Source organism: Salmo salar, chromosome ssa02, assembly GCF_905237065.1.
Source record: "Salmo salar chromosome ssa02, Ssal_v3.1, whole genome shotgun sequence".
NCBI classification, from domain to species: Eukaryota; Metazoa; Chordata; class Actinopteri; order Salmoniformes; family Salmonidae; genus Salmo; species Salmo salar.
In genome coordinates, this window is record NC_059443.1 from 12,117,545 (window position 1) to 12,135,409 (window position 17,865).

At 43.5% G+C, this 17,865-nt stretch overlaps 1 protein-coding gene across 13 annotated transcripts in view; it reads left to right on the forward strand.

Annotated features, from left to right (window-relative positions):
- Positions 1–10,513, forward strand: part of LOC106593695 (focal adhesion kinase 1) — a 143,041-nt gene extending 132,528 nt beyond the window's left edge. For 11 of the 13 annotated variants that reach the window (XM_045697707.1, XM_045697715.1, XM_045697711.1 and 8 more), the window contains 6 exons: positions 2,730–2,769; positions 4,058–4,161; positions 6,517–6,525; positions 8,825–8,980; positions 9,324–9,404; positions 9,629–10,513. In XM_045697707.1, the coding sequence (XP_045553663.1) occupies positions 2,730–2,769; positions 4,058–4,161; positions 6,517–6,525; positions 8,825–8,980; positions 9,324–9,404; positions 9,629–9,847 (609 nt within the window). In that variant the 3' untranslated portion in view covers positions 9,848–10,513. The remainder of the gene's footprint in view (positions 1–2,729; positions 2,770–4,057; positions 4,162–6,516; positions 6,526–8,824; positions 8,981–9,323; positions 9,405–9,628) is intronic. The other 2 variants (XM_045697699.1, XM_045697706.1) reach the window with 1 other exon arrangement.
- The last annotated feature ends 7,352 nt before the right edge of the window (positions 10,514–17,865 follow it).

Below are 17,865 nucleotides of genomic sequence, written 5' to 3' on the forward strand. Positions count from 1 at the left end.
TACATAAGTATTCAGACCCTTAGCTATGAAACTCAAAATTGAGCTCAGGTGCGACCTGTTTCTATTGATCATCCTCGAGATGTTTCTACAACTTGATTGTTGTCCAGCTGGGGTAAATTCAATTGATTGGACGTGATTTGGAAAGGCACACACCTGTCTATATAAGGTCTCACAGTTGACAGTGCATGTCAGAGCAAAAACCAAGCCATGAGGTCGAAGGAATTGTCCGAAGAGCTCCGAGACAGAATTGTGTCAAGGCACAGATCTGGGGAAGGGTACCAAATAATATCTGCAGCATTGAAGGGCCCCAAGAACACAGTGGCCTCCATCATTCTTAAATTAAGTTTGGAACCACCAAAACTCTTCCTAGAGCTGGCCGCCCAGCCAAACTGAGCAATCGGGGAAGAAGGGCTTTGGTCAGGGAGGTGACCAAGATCCTGATGGTCACTCTGACAGAGCTCCAGAGTTCCTCTGTGAAAATGGGAGAACCTTCCAGAAGGACAACCATCTCTGCAGCACTCCACCAATCAAGCCTTTATGGTAGAGTGGCCAGATGGAAGCCACTCCTCAGTAAAAGGCACATGACAGCCCGCTTGGAGTTTGCCAAAAGATACCTAAAGGACTCTCAGACCATGAGAAACAAGATTCTCTGGACTGATGAAACCAAGATTGAACTCTTTGGCCTGAATGCCAAACGTCACGTCTGGAGGAAACCTGGCATCATCCCTACGATGAAACATGGTGGTGGCTGCATCATGCTGTGGGAATGTTTTTCAGCGGCAGGGACTGGGAGACTAGTCAGGATCGAGGGAAAGATGAACAGAGCAAAGTACAGAGAGATCCTTGATGAAAACCTGCTCAAGAGCACTCAGGACCTCAGACTGGGGTGAAGGTTCACCTTCCAACAGGACAACGACCCTAAGTACACAGCCAAGACAACTCAAGAGTGGCATTCTCTGAATGTCCTTGAGTTGCCTAGCTAGAGCCCGGACTTGAACCCAATCTAACATCTCTGGAGAGACCTGAAAATAGCTGTGCAGCAACGCTCCCCATCCAACCTGACAGAACTTGAGAGGATCTGCAAAGAATGGGAGAAACTCCCCAAACACAGATGTGCCAAGCTTGTAGCTCCATACCCAAGAAGACTCGAGGTTGTAATCGCTGCCAATGGTGCTTCAACAAAGTACTGAGTAAAGGGTGTAAATCCTTATGTAATTGTGATAAAAAACATTTTTTTTCCAAAATGTGTAAAAAGTCAAGCGGTCTGAATACTTTCTGAATGCACTGTACATGCTTACTACATAGGCATTCCATAAGAAAGTTTTATGTATTTGTTTTAGCACTCTGGGGATTTACCTTCAACTGGAAAAGGGAAAGTCAAGGGGTTAACAGATTCACACAGATCATCTTGGGACCAACAATTGTAAATATATATTGATAATTTAAAAAAAGAGAATGGTTGAAGATTTTGTCTTTGCTCTTTGAATTCACATTAGGAAACCAACATGTTTACTGGGCTTAAAAGGAGAAGAAAAGAACACTGACTGATATGAAGGAATATCCATCTGTTCTCATGTATAGAATATATCATGTAGAACTATCTGAATATAGAATGTAGAACTGTTTGAACATAGAACGTAGAACTATTAGAACATAGAATGTAGAACTGTTAGAACATATAATGTAGAACTGTTAGAACATAGAATGTAGAACTATTAGAATGTAGAACTATTTGGACATAGAACGTAGAACTATTAGGACATAGAACTATTAGGACGTAGAACTATTAGGACATAGAATGTAGAACTATTAGAACATAGAATGTAGAACTGTTAGAATGTAGAACTATTAGAACATAGAATATAGAACTATTAGGACAATGAACGTAGAACTATTAGGACATAGAATGTAGAACTATTAGAACATAGAATGTAGAACTATGAGAACGTAGAATGCAGAACTATTAGGAGATAGAATGTGGAACTATTAGAACATAGAACTATTAGGACATAGAATGTAGAACTATTAGAACAGAGAATGTAGAACTATTTAATTTGTTCCCTGTCATTGCTCAGTATCATTACATTGAGCTGTATGGACAGCTGTGTTCTGAGCTGCATGGACCATTAGAAGGGTATAGCCCCAAACCAAACCCACTCTTAGTTTAAAACACCGCCCGCATTAATGCAGCAGCTCTCATGCAATCCACTCTATTTTACTGGGCAATTTGCAAAACCAAAATCTTGCTTCATGGCGAGATAACTGTCAGAATCTGTCTCCCTGATAATAATTATAGCCAGGCAGAGGATGAAGCCAAGGAGTGATGGATAGCCGTTTAGCATGTTGAGTTGATGCACAAAAATATTGAATACAACTCTCAATAACCTCTAGGCTATTCTGTAAACTTCAATCAGCAAGTGTTTTATTGACTTACATTTAAACAGGGAATACTGCATATGGTCTGTTCTACAGTTTGTTTTAGGGCTATCACAGTAAAGCAGAGATGTGTTTTTACTGTGGAACGCCATGTAAACTGGTGGTTGGCTGTGGTCCGGTTAGGTCTGTGTATCTAAGCAGCAGGAGTATTTTGAGTGTTGGTGGAGAGACCACAACAACACAGATGACACCAGAGAGACTGCTCACTGGGATGTTGTGGAAAAACACTGTTGGAAATGTGGAATGAATCCTGCTGGTTTATTTCAACTGCTTGTTTGTGTTTGTTTGTGCAGACAGGAAACCAGCACATATACCAACCCATAGGCAAACCAGGTAATGTCTCAGCCAATGTAATTACCTTACACGTATTGTTTTCACTGGTTCTCTGGCTCTAACTCTGACTGGCTCTGACTCTGACTGTCTCTGACTCTGACTGGCTCTGACTCTGACTGGCTCTAACTCTGACTGGCTCTAACTCTGACTCTGACTGGCTCTAACTCTGACTGGCTCTGACTAACTCTGACTGGCTCTGACTCTGACTGGCTCTGACTCTGACTGGCTCTAACTCTGACTGGCTCTGACTAACTCTGACTGGCTCTGACTCTGACTGGCTCTGACTCTGACTGGCTCTAACTCTGACTCTGACTGGCTCTAACTCTGACTGGCTCTGACTCTGACTGGCTCTGACTCTGACTGGCTCTAACTCTGACTGGCTCTGACTAACTCTGACTGGCTCTGACTCTGACTGGCTCTGACTCTGACTGGCTCTAACTCTGACTGGCTCTGACTAACTCTGACTGGCTCTAACTTTGACTGGCTCTGACTAACTCTGACTGGCTCTAACTCTGACTGGCTCTAACTCTGACTGGCTCTAACTCTGACTCTAACTGGCTCTAACTCTGACTGGCTCTGACACCGACTCTAACTCTGACACCGACTCTAACTCTGACACCGACTCTAACTCTGACACCGACTCTAACTCTGACTGGCTCTAACTCTGACTGGCTCTAACTCTGACTCTGACTGGCTCTAACTCTGACTGGCTCTAACTCTAACTCTGACTCTGACTGGCTCTAACTCTAACTGGCTCTAACTCTAACTCTGACTCTGACTGGCTCTAACTCTAACTCTAACTCTAACTCTGACTCTGACTGGCTCTAACTCTGACTGGCTCTAACTCTGACTGGCTCTAACTCTGACTCTGACTGGCTCTAACTCTGACTGGCTCTAACTCTAACTCTGACTCTGACTGGCTCTAACTCTGACTGACTCTGACTAACTCTGACTCCCTCAACTGTTCTAGCACATTCCTCAACCATTTTAACTGCTAAACTATGTTGACAGGCTGACAATTTGACTATTTCTGCTAGGCCTGTGTTAGTTTATGTTGCCATAATAGTAGATATTTGATAGGAATTCAGTTGAATCTGTGAGAGTTTGATAAGGAATGCTACATTCCTGTGCATCTTCCATATAGTCATGCATTGGTTTTATTCCTTATGAAACTGATGATGGGTCCTTTGTCTCAACAGAACATGCATATATTGTACTATATGTTGTAGTTTAAGTATCTGTTTATTCTATTGTACTCAAGTATCTGATGGGTCCTTTGCCTCAACAGAACATGCAGCTCCACCAAAGAAACCTCCCCGTCCTGGAGCCCCCAGTCACCTGGGTAGTCTGGCCAGCCTGAACCCCGTGGACAGCTACAATGAGGGAGTGAAGGTAAGCTGATGCTCACATGTTTATTCTACCATATCTACCAATCAAACTTTACACGCATTCTACAACAATCCAGTGATTTGGCTTTATCGCTCAATTTAAGCCCACAGATTTACAACATGTCTCAAAGTTGTTTACATTTATTTGTAGTTATTGTGTTTTACTTTTTCATGTGCACTCCAAAACAAAGTGTTCATCCATCATTTTAAAGCTAGAATCCTTCATTGAAATGATAACAAAGTGGTTCACCCCACCTCTGTTTTGGTAAAAAGCTGAGGGATGGACCTGGAGAAATGTAACCACGTTCAAATTCATAGACAGAGCTGTGGATGCAAGGACTGACCATCCATGATATCAACATGATAGTTGTAACCATGTTTTGAGGCTAGACAGTGTTTGTTTACATTTACTTTGTTTACAAACATCAGAGTAAAACAAGTTCATATGCTGGGTTCTGATGAGGTACGACAGTTGAACTAAGCTCCTGAGACATTTACAAGTTATATTCTTCAACAATCAATGGGTATATACACTGAGTGGACAAAACATTAAGGACACCTTCCTAATATTGAGTTGCACCCCCTCCCTTTTGCCCTCAGAACAGCCTCAATTTGTCGGGGCATGGACTCTACAATGTGTCGAAAGCGTTCCACAGGGATGCTGGCCCATGTTGACTCCAATGTTTCCCACAGTTGTGTCAAGTTGGCTGGATGTCCTTTGGGTGGTGGACCATTCTTGATACACACAGGAAACTGTTGAGTGTGAAAAACCCAGCAGTGTTGCAGTTCTTGACACAAATCGGTGCGCCTGGCACCTACTACCATAACCATGTCTCAATTGTCTCAAGTCTTAAAAATCCTTCTTTAACCTGTCTCCTCCCCTTCATGAACACTGATTGAAGTGGATTTAACAGGTGACATCAATAAGGGAACATAGCTTTCACCTGGATTCACCTGGTCAGTCTATGTCATGGAAAGATCAGCTGTCCTTAATGTTTTGTACATTCAGTGTTTAATTAATTTATATGTGCAAAAATGGATGTTGCAATTAAGGATTCTATCTTTAAGCTGAGAAGTTCATGACTATGCATCTAAAACATGACTAACTGACCCCATTTCTGTTAGAACATTCCTACATGACTTTACCATGTTGGCCAGATCACAACGACTACCACTGTATTTCAACTACACAGACTTCCCCCTTTTTTATGACACCCAAAAGACCAGACATTTCACTATTTTCCCCAGTGATGGTTACTATGGCAACAGTCCGCTTGAGTTTCTCTGTGTCAGCATAGAGCATCCATGAGTGTTACCTTCCCTAAGTTATCCAAACTGTTAGCTCTGCTCTGCTACCACTGCCTTGGTGTCATTAGGTCTGCGTCACAAATGGCACACTATTCCCTAAATAGTGCACTACAGTACTTTTGACCAGAGTCCTATGGGCCCTGGTCAAAAGCAGTGCAATAAATAGGGAATAGGGGGCCTTTTGGGGTGCACCCTAAGCCTCAGCTAAAGCAGTCCCAGCTGTAGTTCACCCCCTCTCTCCTCCTTCCCCAAACACGCTCATAAATACCACATGATCGACCAGGCAGTTAGGCCTGCAATGCACCCTGGGAAGGAACACACTCTTTCCATTACACTGCCTTCTTACCATCAGCATGGAAAATGATTTAACAAGAGGAATACTCTATCTAATGTGGTTCCTTCTTCCTGAGAAAGAAGCCGACATGTAAACACTGACATGGACATTATCAGCCCATCATGACTGGAACTGAGATGGTCAGACTGGGCTATGATATGATGCATCACAAATGGATTCCTATTCCCTATATAGTGTACTGCTTTTGACCAGAGCCCCATAGGCCCTAGTGGTAAAACGTTTTGCACTATATAGGAAATAGGATGTAATTTGTGACGCTGTACTATCATGTACTCAGTACTGTGCTACCATGGCAACCTGTTCCCTGTTCTGATGAGGGAATTAGTGGGATTCATGCAAAAGATAAAAACAAGTCAAATAAAACACAAAGGCTACATTTACGCAGGCAGCCCAATTCTGATATTTTGCCAGTAATTGGTCTTTTGACCAATCAGATCAGATCCTTTGACAATAATTAGGTACCTTTTCAGAATTGGGCTGCCTGTATAAACACAGACAAAGTTTCATGCCCACAACATTTGAGTCACCACCTCTGTAGATATTTCGGTATTTACTCAACCAACCTCTCCAAAACCATATTTATTTGGATAAAACTTTGCTCTCTGGTGTTGTTCCGTGTATTGTTAATGCTTGTTGCATTAATATTTTCTCCCTCTTCTGTCCCTCTTGCCTCTGCCTTACTGTTGTTGAACTTAGCCCTGGCGGGTAAGAGAACACTGTGAATGTGTGTGTGAACGTTCGTGTGTGTGTGTCTCTGTAGACCTAATTTCTCACAGAATTGTCAATCAGTTGTTATTTGATGCTGAAAAAGCAGGCTATGGGTTGGGTTGTGTATTGGGGTGGGACAATGGAGTCCATCAGTATCTCTGGTAACAGTGAACTTCTAATGCATCATCTGATTTGGGGAGCTTTACAAATGGCACCCCATTCCTATATAGTGTACTACTTTAGACCAGAGGGCCCTGGTCAGAAGTATAGTATATAAGAAATAGAGTGCCATTTGGGACTCAACCCGGGTTCATTCACCTGTTACATTTACATTTTACATTTTAGTCATTTAGCAGACGCTCTTATCCAGAGCGACTTACAGTAGTGAATGCATACATTTTTCTTTTTTTTCTTTTTTTTCTTTTTTTATTTTTTTTTTTTTTATTTTTATTTTTATTTATTTTTTATTTTATTTTTTTTGTACTGGCCCCCCGTGGGAATCGAACCCACAACCCTGGCGTTGCAAACACCATGCTCTACCAACTGAGTCTGTTCACTGAACCACTTTAGCCTTCTCATCTTAATGCATTTCTTCCATTCACCGTACTGACACAACACCTCTTTACCATCGATAAAGTGGGTCATGTAGTGGGCCATATAGAGGTCTTATAGTGGGCCATGTAGAGGTCATATAGAGGTCTTATAGGGCCATGTAGAGGTCTTATAGTGGGCCATATAGAGGTCTTATAGAGGGCCATATAGAGGTCTTATAGAGGGCCATGTAGAGGTCTTATAGTGGGCCATGTAGAGGTCTTATAGTGGGCCATGTAGCAGTCTTATAGTGGGCCATGTAGTGGGCCATATAGAGGTCTTATAGTGGACCATGTAGAGGTCTTATAGTGGGCCATGTAGAGGTCATATAGAGGTCTTATAGTGGGCCATATAGAGGTCTTATAGCGGGCCATGTGGAGGTCTTATAGTGGGTCGTATAGAGGTCTTATAGTGGGCCATATAGAGGTCTTATAGTGGGCCATGTAAAGGTCTTATAGTGGGCCATGTAGAGGTCTTATAGTGGGTCGTATAGAGGTCTTATAGTGGGCCATGTAGAGGTATTATAGTGGGCCATGTAGTGGGCCATATAGAGGGCCATATAGAGGTCTTATAGTGGGCCATGTAGTGGGCCATATAGAGGTCTTATAGTGGGCCATATAGAGAACTTATAGTGGGCCATGTAGTGGGCCATATAGAGGTCGTATAGTGGGCCATGTAGTGGGCCATATAGAGGTCTTATAGTGGGCCATGTAGTGGGCCATATAGAGGTCTTATAGAGGGCCACGTAGTGGGCCATATAGAGGTCTTATAGAGGGCCATGTAGTGAGCCATACAGAGGTCTTATAGTGGGCCATGTAGTGGGCCATATAGAGGTCTTATAGAGGGCCACGTAGTGGGCCATATAGAGGTCTTATAGTGGACCATGTAGTGGGCCATATAGAGGTCTTATAATGGGCCGTATAGAGGTCTTACAGTGGGCCATGTAGCGGTCTTATAATGGGCCATGTAGTGGGCGGTATAGAGGTCTTATAGTGGGCCATATAGAGATCTTATAGTGGGCCATGTAGAGGTCTTATAGTGGGCCATATATAGGTCCTATAGTGGGCCATGTAGTGGGCCATATAGAAGTCTTATAGTGGGCCATATAGAGGTCTTATAGTGGGCCATATAGAGGTATTATAGTGGGCCATGTAGTGGTATTGTAGTGGGCCATATGGAGGTCTTATAGTGGGCCATGTAGTGCTTGTGTATGTTCAGATCTGTGTTTGCGTGGCCATAATAATGTGTGTTTGTCTACAACATTGTTTCAAACAACCCTCTGAATCCTAAACGTAACACACTGACTTCTTCCTAAATGGGATCTGTGCACTTTTGACACTTTTGACATGATTTAGGATTAATGCTGAATTCCAAATAACTCCATTATAGAATGTATTGTTTATTCCAGATGCTGACATCTTCCTAACATAACCTCTAACCTTCTCTAGACCCGATGTACAATTTCAAGGATATATTTGACTTAATTTAGTCTCTGGTGTTTGTAGAGACTGTCGTTTCAAATTCCTTGGGTTTTGGTCGTTGTGATTTACTACCATGAATGACTGTGGTGTTGACTGACTGGTGATATATACTGCCATCTATTGGTGAGAGTTAAGAAATGCAAGGTTGAACAATATATGAAACATCTGACCCTCTGTGTTATTTCTCCATCTCTGCTCACAGTGTATTTTTCTCCTTCATTCAGCTCCAGCCTCAGGAGATCAGCCCACCCCCCACTGCTAACCTGGACCGCTCTAATGACAAGGTCTATGAGAATGTCACAGGACTGGTGAAGGCTGTCATAGAGATGTCCAGTAGAATTCAGCCTGCGCCTCCCGAGGAATACGTGCCAATGGTCAAGGTAGGAGAGACACAGTGTTCATTATCTCCACATTCAATCATCAGGGTTCATTGTAGCAAAACCTTTATGTTTCGTTCTTTTTGGAAATGTTTTATCCTTACTGAACATGGCCCAGGGCTTTCTTCCTTGTGGTTCGTGGAGAGCATTTGACCTTTTTTTTACCTTTAGCAGACGCTCTGATCCAGAGAGACTTACAGTAGTGAGTGCATACATTTTCATACTGGTCCCCCGTGGGAATCAAACCCACAACCCTGGCGTTGCGAGCACCATGTTCTACCATCTGAGTCACACGGGACAGAGCAGAGTTCTAGGATTGGTTCATATGAGTATATTTGTGTTTCAGGATGTGGGTCTGGCACTGAGGACACTCCTGGCCACAGTGGATGAAACAATCACGTTACTTCCAGCTAGCACACACAGAGAGGTACGTTAACAGGCATGAGCTATTTCTGATCCAGTACTATGTTAGTCCCCTCTGCCTTCTCTTATACAGGACATTTTGTTTTAATTAGTTATATAATACTGGAATATGTGCACCCTGTTCATTCTCTGAACCTATTTTTATTTTATCTCTCAATATATAATAATAATAATAATAATAATATTTGGAACATTTATGTTTTAATAAAGTACTATCTTATCTTAAAGGTGGAGATGGCCCAGAAGCTGTTGAACTCTGACCTGGCGGAGCTGATCAACAAGATGAAGCTGGCCCAGCAGTACGTCATGACCAGCCTGCAGCAGGACTACAAGAAACAGATGCTGACAGCCGCCCACGCCCTGGCCGTAGACGCCAAGAACCTTCTAGACGTCATCGACCAGAGCCGGCTCAGGATGTTGGGCCAGGCCCAGCCGCCACCTCACTAGTGCTGGGGGAGGAGGGTGTGGAGTGTGGGAGGAACTGACTCAACTCAAAGCTTCTGGCTGAATGACTGTCTGGACAGATGGAAGCCATGTGGGGGCGCCCTTGGGTTTGTTCACCTGTTCTGTCAGTGATTACTTCAAGGAAGGGAGGAATGAGGAAGAATGCACTGTGAAGGAATTTGAATGGGGCACTGCTTCTACAGCACCGTCAGATGGACTGGACTGTGCATCACCAGGCAGACTAGCGACCACCTCTGACCCTCACTCCCAACACACCACTCCTTTTTATAGACTTGGAATCTTTGAAGAGTTATTTTATTTTATGCTGCACCGATTGTGTCGGCTGACTAACTGTGAATTCCTACAGTCCCAGATTTCATCTGAAGAAGAATCAGGAGGCACACTTCAGAAATTGCTCTCCCCAGAGGACATATGGGAGACGATGTTTACAACACAACTGAACTGGAACCTCTATGCTTTAGTAGACAGAACACTGAACTCCTCACACTACGTCTAACATGTCTGCTTCATTGTTAACACTTGTCACAAGCTCAATAGTGATTCATGGAGGATCACAAACACTGGGATATATTTTGTCTTGGCTCAGTCGGCCATCTTGTCAAATAGGAGAAAATAAAGGATGAAATAAAATGATGACAAAAAGACAAAGCTGTGACAGTGCTTTCCTGTGTTTACAAATGACAGCCAAAGCTGTGACAGTGCTTTCCTGTGTTTACGAATAACAGCCAAAGCTGTGACAGTGCTTTCCTGTGTTTACGAATGACAGCCAAAGCTGGGACAGGGCTTTCCTGTGTTTACGAATGACGAATGACAGCTTTCCTGTGTTTACGAATGACAGCCAAAGCTGTGACAGTGCTTTCCTGTGTTTACGAATGACAGCCAAAGCTGTGACTGTGCTTTCCTGTGTTTACGAATGACAGCCAAAGCTGTGACAGTGCTTTCCTGTGTTTACGAATGACAGCCAAAGCTGTGACTGTGCTTTCCTGTGTTTACGAATGACAGCCAAAGCTGTGACGGTGCTTTCCTGTGTTTACGAATGACAGCCAAAGCTGTGACAGTGCTTTCCTGTGTTTACGAATGACAGCCAAAGCTGTGACGGTGCTTTCCTGTGTTTACGAATGACGAATGACAGCTTTCCTGTGTTTACGAATGACAGCCAAAGCTGTGACAGTGCTTTCCTGTGTTTACGAATGACAGCCAAAGCTGTGACAGTGCTTTCCTGTGTTTACGAATGACAGCCAAAGCTGAGACAGTGCTTTCCTGTGTTTACGAATGACAGCCAAAGGATGGTGTTAGCATGTCATTTATTTTCCTTAATGATGTTTAGTTGAATCTTTCATTTTTCCAATAGTTTAATAGATTTATATTCATATTTTAAACTTCTCGACATTTCATCAACACATGTTCCCATTTAGCACCAACAGGAATGAATTAATACCTTAAAGGGTCATCTCAGCAGTACTTCTCATACTAATCAGCAGTTACATAAGTCTTATTCATAGCTTACTGACAAGTTACCATGCTTATCATTTAGGTCTATCTGTGATATTTGCTGAGAAGAGAGAGGACACCTATTGCAGTGTATTGACTGACTTTAACATGTACTTCAATCAGTTGAAAATGTAAAGTAATGATATTGATCTGGATATTGAACTTGGCTACAGCCCGTTCCTAAGCTATTCAACAAGGTGTATTATTCCTCCTGGTTTCCTCACCAGCTTTATCCTCAGTGGTCATGCAAGTGTCATGAGGCTCCAGGCATTGTTTTATGTTATGATTACAGTCAGCGGTGGAGGTGAGTGAACTGCATCAATAGCATCTCAGTGCATCGACTGAAATGACATATAAAAATGAAATGATAAACAAATGAAATGACAAACAAATGAACGAATGAATAATGAATTCTCTGTGAAAAGGGATAGACTGAGTAGCAGAATAAAGAGAGAGTCTTCATGTTTCTTTCATGAGTTGGATGATCAACTGTAGAATCAATCTTTATTAATAAGAATTGCAATAATGAAGCTGGTCAGTTATGCACTCTGAGGTGTAAGGCTTATATAGTCAAGCTATCTTATGCAAGCATATACAAAACATGTGATCTTGGTATGTGTCTCCCGACCCCTCCTGTCTCAGCCTCCAGTATTTATGCTGCAATAGTTTGTGTCGGGGGGCTAGGGTCAGTGTGTTATATCTGGAGTATTCCTCCTGTCTATCCTGTGTCCTGTGTTTTTTAAGTACGCTCTCGCTAATTCTCTCTTTTTCTTTCTTTCTTTTTTTCTTTTTTTCTTTCTTTCTTTCTTTCTTTCTTTCTTTCTTTCTTTCTTTCTTTCTTTCTTTCTTTCTTTCTTCTCTCTCTCTCTCTCTCTCTCTCTCTCTCTCTCTCTCTCTCTCTCTCTCACGGAGGACCTGAGCCCTTGGACCATGCCTCAGGACTACCTGGTCTGATGACTCCTTGCTGTCCCCAGTCTACCTGGTCATTCTGCTGCTCCAGCAGCCGCATGGGTGGGTGCGCGGTCGTGAGTGTGTGTGTGTATGGGAGTGTGTGGGTGTTAGTGTGAGTGTGTGTATGGAGTGTGCAAGACTAGGGCTAAATACTTCTGTTAATATACTAATGGTAATATGTCCATGTAAACAGGAGTAATAGTGACCAGTAGCATAAATAGATAGATAGTAATGGCAATCAATAATGAATACATCTAATCAATAATCATTTTAGCAGCAGCATTGGTGAGATGAGGTGTGTAAGTGTGTTGCGTCAGTAATGAGTGTGTGTGTGTGTGTGTGTGTGTGTGTGTGTGTGTGTGTGTGTGTGTGTGTGTGTGTGTGTGTGTGTGTGTGTGTGTGTGTGTGTGTGTGTGTGTGTGTGTGTGTGTGTGTGTGTGTGTGTGTGTTGTGACAGAAAATGCATTTGCCTTATTTGTTGGATATGTAACAATTATTTACTTAACAAACAGTTAAGATATTTCTGTCCTGCTAATCCTCAGTTTTATGGTGTCCACCTTAGCTTCCTGCAGCTAGTCTGGGTGTCGAGGGCATGGGTTTTACTAGAGATAGCTTGAAGCTGATAATTGATTGATGTCTCGGTGATAAGAAACAAAACAGCCACATTCCATTCTATGATTAGTGGTGCATGTGAGACATATGTCTCCGGTCTGATTGAGCCTGCATTCCATAGACAAGATATGGTCTATGTTTAGCTGGGATAGAGAGCAGTAGAACAAAGGCCTCAGTGGTCCTTAGACATCCTGGCATCTGGGAAATTAGGCCAGAGTTGGGAGTTAATATAACGCCAGTGGCAGATAAAGACAGGATGAGCCCAAAGTGGCTCATGGTGCCCCCCAAACTATCTGGGAAGGGTGGAGCCAGCCGTGGTTGAAGCATTTTTAGGTTGGTATATAAAGACACTGTATTCTCTGTATGATTCAAGCACTCGGTCCGAAATTCAAGACTGCTGGGCTGACGGCTTCATTATTGCAATAACTAATCTATATTAAATAAAGATGGTTGTTTGAAGAAATGACCAAGTCTCTCTCAGTACTGAATTTCCATGATAGTATGTAAGTATGACTGTGTGAGTGAGGGTGTGTGCGAGTGAGTGTATGTATGAGTGTGTGAGTGAGGGTGTGTGTGAGTGAGTAAGTATGAGTGTGTGGTGTGAGGAAGAGTTACAGTGAAGGTGTTTGTGTCTGAGTGGATAGTCTGTGGGAGAGGGAGAGCAGCAGTTGTTTGCCATTTAAAGAGCGACTAACCCTAAAATCCAACGAATCACTTTGAAAACGGTCTATGTGGCATCGATATGAGGGTCAAAATTGACTACAAAGTGTAAATAGGATAATTTTGGTCATAAAGTCAGTCTTATCTAAAACGGAGTTTGGAACCTCAGTGGGTCACAACGAGTGTTTCATCGCCCCCAATGCGTTCAAAAGTCACAGCCATTTGAGACTGAAAAGCCCAAAAATAGGAATGATCAACTATGGTTTGCATTCCCTGCCAAAGGACCCTATCATACGGAATAGATGGTTGGAGTTTGTTGGTCCCCAGTGGTGGTGAGTATACCGGTAGCTAGACCATAGACTGCTGGTTATGTATATTTTGTTAATTATTATGACTATCATTGCTAGCATAACTGACGTCAGCTAGCTAGCTAACGTTAGCCTACCTCAATAGAACTCGGATTTGGCTTGGAAATATGATAACATTAAAAAAGACAAATAATAAAAAGACAAATAAAACCTTTTGCCATGATTGTGATGTCGCTAGATTGACTTTAGATGCAGTATATCCTTAGCCAGCTAACTGAGATCGAGGGGCCAGACCACCATATTCTAGCTAGCTAACATTAGCATTGCTAGCTATTTTAGACAAATTAAGACATAAGTTGTTTGCTATTTATTATTTGCCTACTTTAGCAATGCCACTCTAAGGTAGTGTAATTTAGACAAAACAGTCACATTACCCTCTGAGGTGTAACCCATTTCTTGGCCACAAATAAATATCAGATTTTTTAATGTTTTTTTTATTTAACGAAGCAAGTCAGTTAAGAACAAATTCTTATTCCCAATGACGGCCTACCAGGGAACAGTGGGTTAACTGTCTTGTTCAGAGTGACAGATTTTTACATTGTCAGCTCAGGGATTCGATCCAGCAACCTTTACGGTTACTGGACCAACGCTCTAACCACTAGGTTACCTGCCACCCCAAACTGCAGCTATGGTGGTACTAGCTATCTCATGTCTGACTACAACAGTGTACTAACTAGCAGCAACAAACTCAAACTCAAACCAACCCAGGGCCATAGCAATCCATGTCACAGTTGGTTGCATAGTGTAACGGCATCACCGGCCTGAATCTAATCTAATCTGGAGCCAGTCAGTCTACATCTGTAAAGCATAGAATTACCTTCCAAATGGGATTAGGTTGTTTCTCGAGCTATGTTTATAATTGAGGGATGATGACAAATGATGACCCTGTTTTTCGCTTAGACAAAGTGCCCAATTGGGTGCCAGACGTATCCCCTGGTCAGGAAAAATTGTCAAAGACCCCAGCCACCCCAGTCATAGCGGTACCGGAGTGCCAAGTCTAGGACAAAAAGGCTCTCAACAGTTTTTACCCCCATGCCATAAGACTCCTGAACAGGTAATCAAATGGCTACCTGGACAATTTGCATTGTGTGCCCCCAACCCCTCTTTTTACGCTGCTGCTACTCTCTGTTTATCATATATGCATAGTCACTTTAACTATACATTCATGTACATACTACCTCAATTGGGCCAACCAACCAGTGCTCCTGCACATTGGCTAACCGGGCTATCTGCATTGTGTCCCACCACCCGCCAACCCCTCTTTTACGCTACTGCTACTCTCTGTTCATCATATATGCATAGTCACTTTAACCATATCTACATGTACATATTACCTCAATCAGCCTGACTAACCAGTGTCTGTCTGTAGCCTCGCTACTTCTATAGCCTCGCTACTGTATATAGCCTGTCTTTTTACTGTTGTTTTATTTCTTTACCTACCTATTGTTCACCTAATACCTTTTTTTCACACTATTGGTTAGAGCCTGTAAGTAAGCATTTCACTGTAAGGTCTACACCTGTTGTATTCAGCGCATGTGACAAATAAACTTTAATTTGATTTGATTTGAGATGCCAGGGCTTACCTCCTCCTAGCTGCCCATTGCACTGAGGCTAGGAAACACTGTCACCACCGATAAATCCATGATAATTGAGAATTTCAATAAGCATTTCTCTACGGCTGGCCACGCTTTCCTCCTGGCTACCCCAACCCTGGCCAACTGCTCCGCAACCCCTGCAGCTACTTGCCCTGCAGCTACTTGCCCAAGCCTCCACAGCTTCTCCTTCACCCAAATCCAGATAGCAGATGTTCTGAAAGAGCTGCAAAACCTGGACCCATACAAATCAGCTGGGCTAGACAATCTGGACCCTCTCTTTCTAAAATTATCCACCGCCATTGTTGCAACCCCTATTACCAGTCTATTCAACCTCTCTTTCGTATCGTCCGAGATTCCTAAAGATTGGAAAGCTGCCGTGGTCATCCCCCTCTTCAAAGGGGGTGACACTCTAGACCCAAACTGTTACAGACCTATTTCTATCCTGCCCTGCCTTTCTAAATTCTTCGAAAGCCAAGTTAACAAACAGATCACTGACCATTTCGAATCCCAACCTTACCTTCTCTGGTTTCCGAGCTGGTCACGGGTGCACCTCAGCCACGCTCTAAGGTACTAACCGCCATCAATAAAAGACAGTACTGTGCAGACGTCTTCATCGACCTGGCCAAGGCTTTCGACTCTGTCAATCACCGTATTCTTATCGGCAGACTCAACAGCCTTGGTTTCTCAAATGACTGCCTCTACTGGTTCACCAACTATTTCGCAGATAGATTTCAGTGTGTCAAATCAGAGGACCTGTTGTCCAGATCTGGCAGTCTCTATGGGGGTACCACAGGGTTCAATTCTCGGGCCGACTCTTTTCTCTGTATATATCAACGATGCCGCTCTTGCTGCGGGTGATTCCTTGATCCACCTCTACGCAGACGACACCATTCTGTATACATCTGGCCCTTCTTTGGACACTGTGCTAACAAACCTCCAAATGAGCTTCAATGCCATACAACACTCCCTCCGTGGCCTCCAACTGCTCTTAAACGCTAGTAAAACTAAATGCATGCTCTTCAACCGATCGCTGCCCGCACCTGCCCCCCGACTAGCATTACTACTCTGGACGGTTCTGACTTAGAATATGTGGACAACTACAAATACCTAGGTGTCTGGCTAGACTGTAAACTCTCCTTCCAGACTCACATTAAACATCTCCAATCCAAAATGAAATCTAGAATCGGCTTCCTATTTTGCAACAAAGCCTCCTTCACTCATGCTGCCAAACATACCCTCGTAAAACTGACTATCCTACCGATCCTCGACTTCGGCGATGTCATTTACAAAATAGCCTCCAACACTCTACTCAGCAAACTGGATGCAGTCTATCACAGTGCCCTCTGTTTTGTCACCAAAGCCCCATATACCACCCACCACTGCGACCTGTATGCTCTCATCGGCTGACACCACCTGGCATGTACGTCCGGGATGACTGGGAGCTCACCCCTGGTGACGCACTGGGCCGTCCGCAGCACCCTCTGTAGGTCCTTCCGATCGAGGGTGATGTAGTTTATGAAAGTTTGATACCAGCTGCCCAGCATAGGGTAACCTGTCATCAACATCTGGCTCAGAGGAGCATTCCTTGGAGACGAGGCCAAACAATTTAAAGAGGCACTGCCATGCCTTCTTCAAGGCTGTTCTGGTGTGAGAGGACCATGTTAAGTCCTCAGTGATGTGGACACAGAGGAACTTGAAGCTCTTGACCCTCTTGGCTGCGTCCCTGTCGATGTAGATGGGGGGGGTGCACCCTCCCCCTGTTTCCTGCAGTTCACAATCAGCTCCTTGGTCTTGCTGATGTTGAGGGAGTGGTTGTTGTCCTGGCATCACACTGCGAGTTCTCTGACCTCCTCCATGTGGGCTGTCTCATTGCCGTTGGTGATCGGGCCTACCACTGTTGTGTCATGGAGTTGTGCGTGGCCACACAGTTGTGGGTAAACGGAGTACGGGGGGGCTAATCACACACCCCTGAGGGGCCTCCGTGTTGAGGATCAGCGAGGCAGATGTGTTGTTACCTACCCTTACCACCTGGGGGTGGCCGTCAGGAAGTCCAGGATCCAGTTGCAGAGGGAGGTGTTTAGTCCCAGGGTCCTTAGCTTGGTGATGAGCTTTGTGGGCACAATGGTGTTGAACGCTGAGCTGTAGTCAATGAACAGCATTCTCACATAGGTGTTCCTTTTGTCCAGGTGGGAAAGGGAAGTGTTTCCCGGGAGGATGGTGTTGTGAGTCATGACCAGTCTTTCAAAGCACTTCACGGCTTATGTATTAATATTATTATTATTATTAAAGAATGTTGTAAGGAGAAAAATGTATTTAATCCATT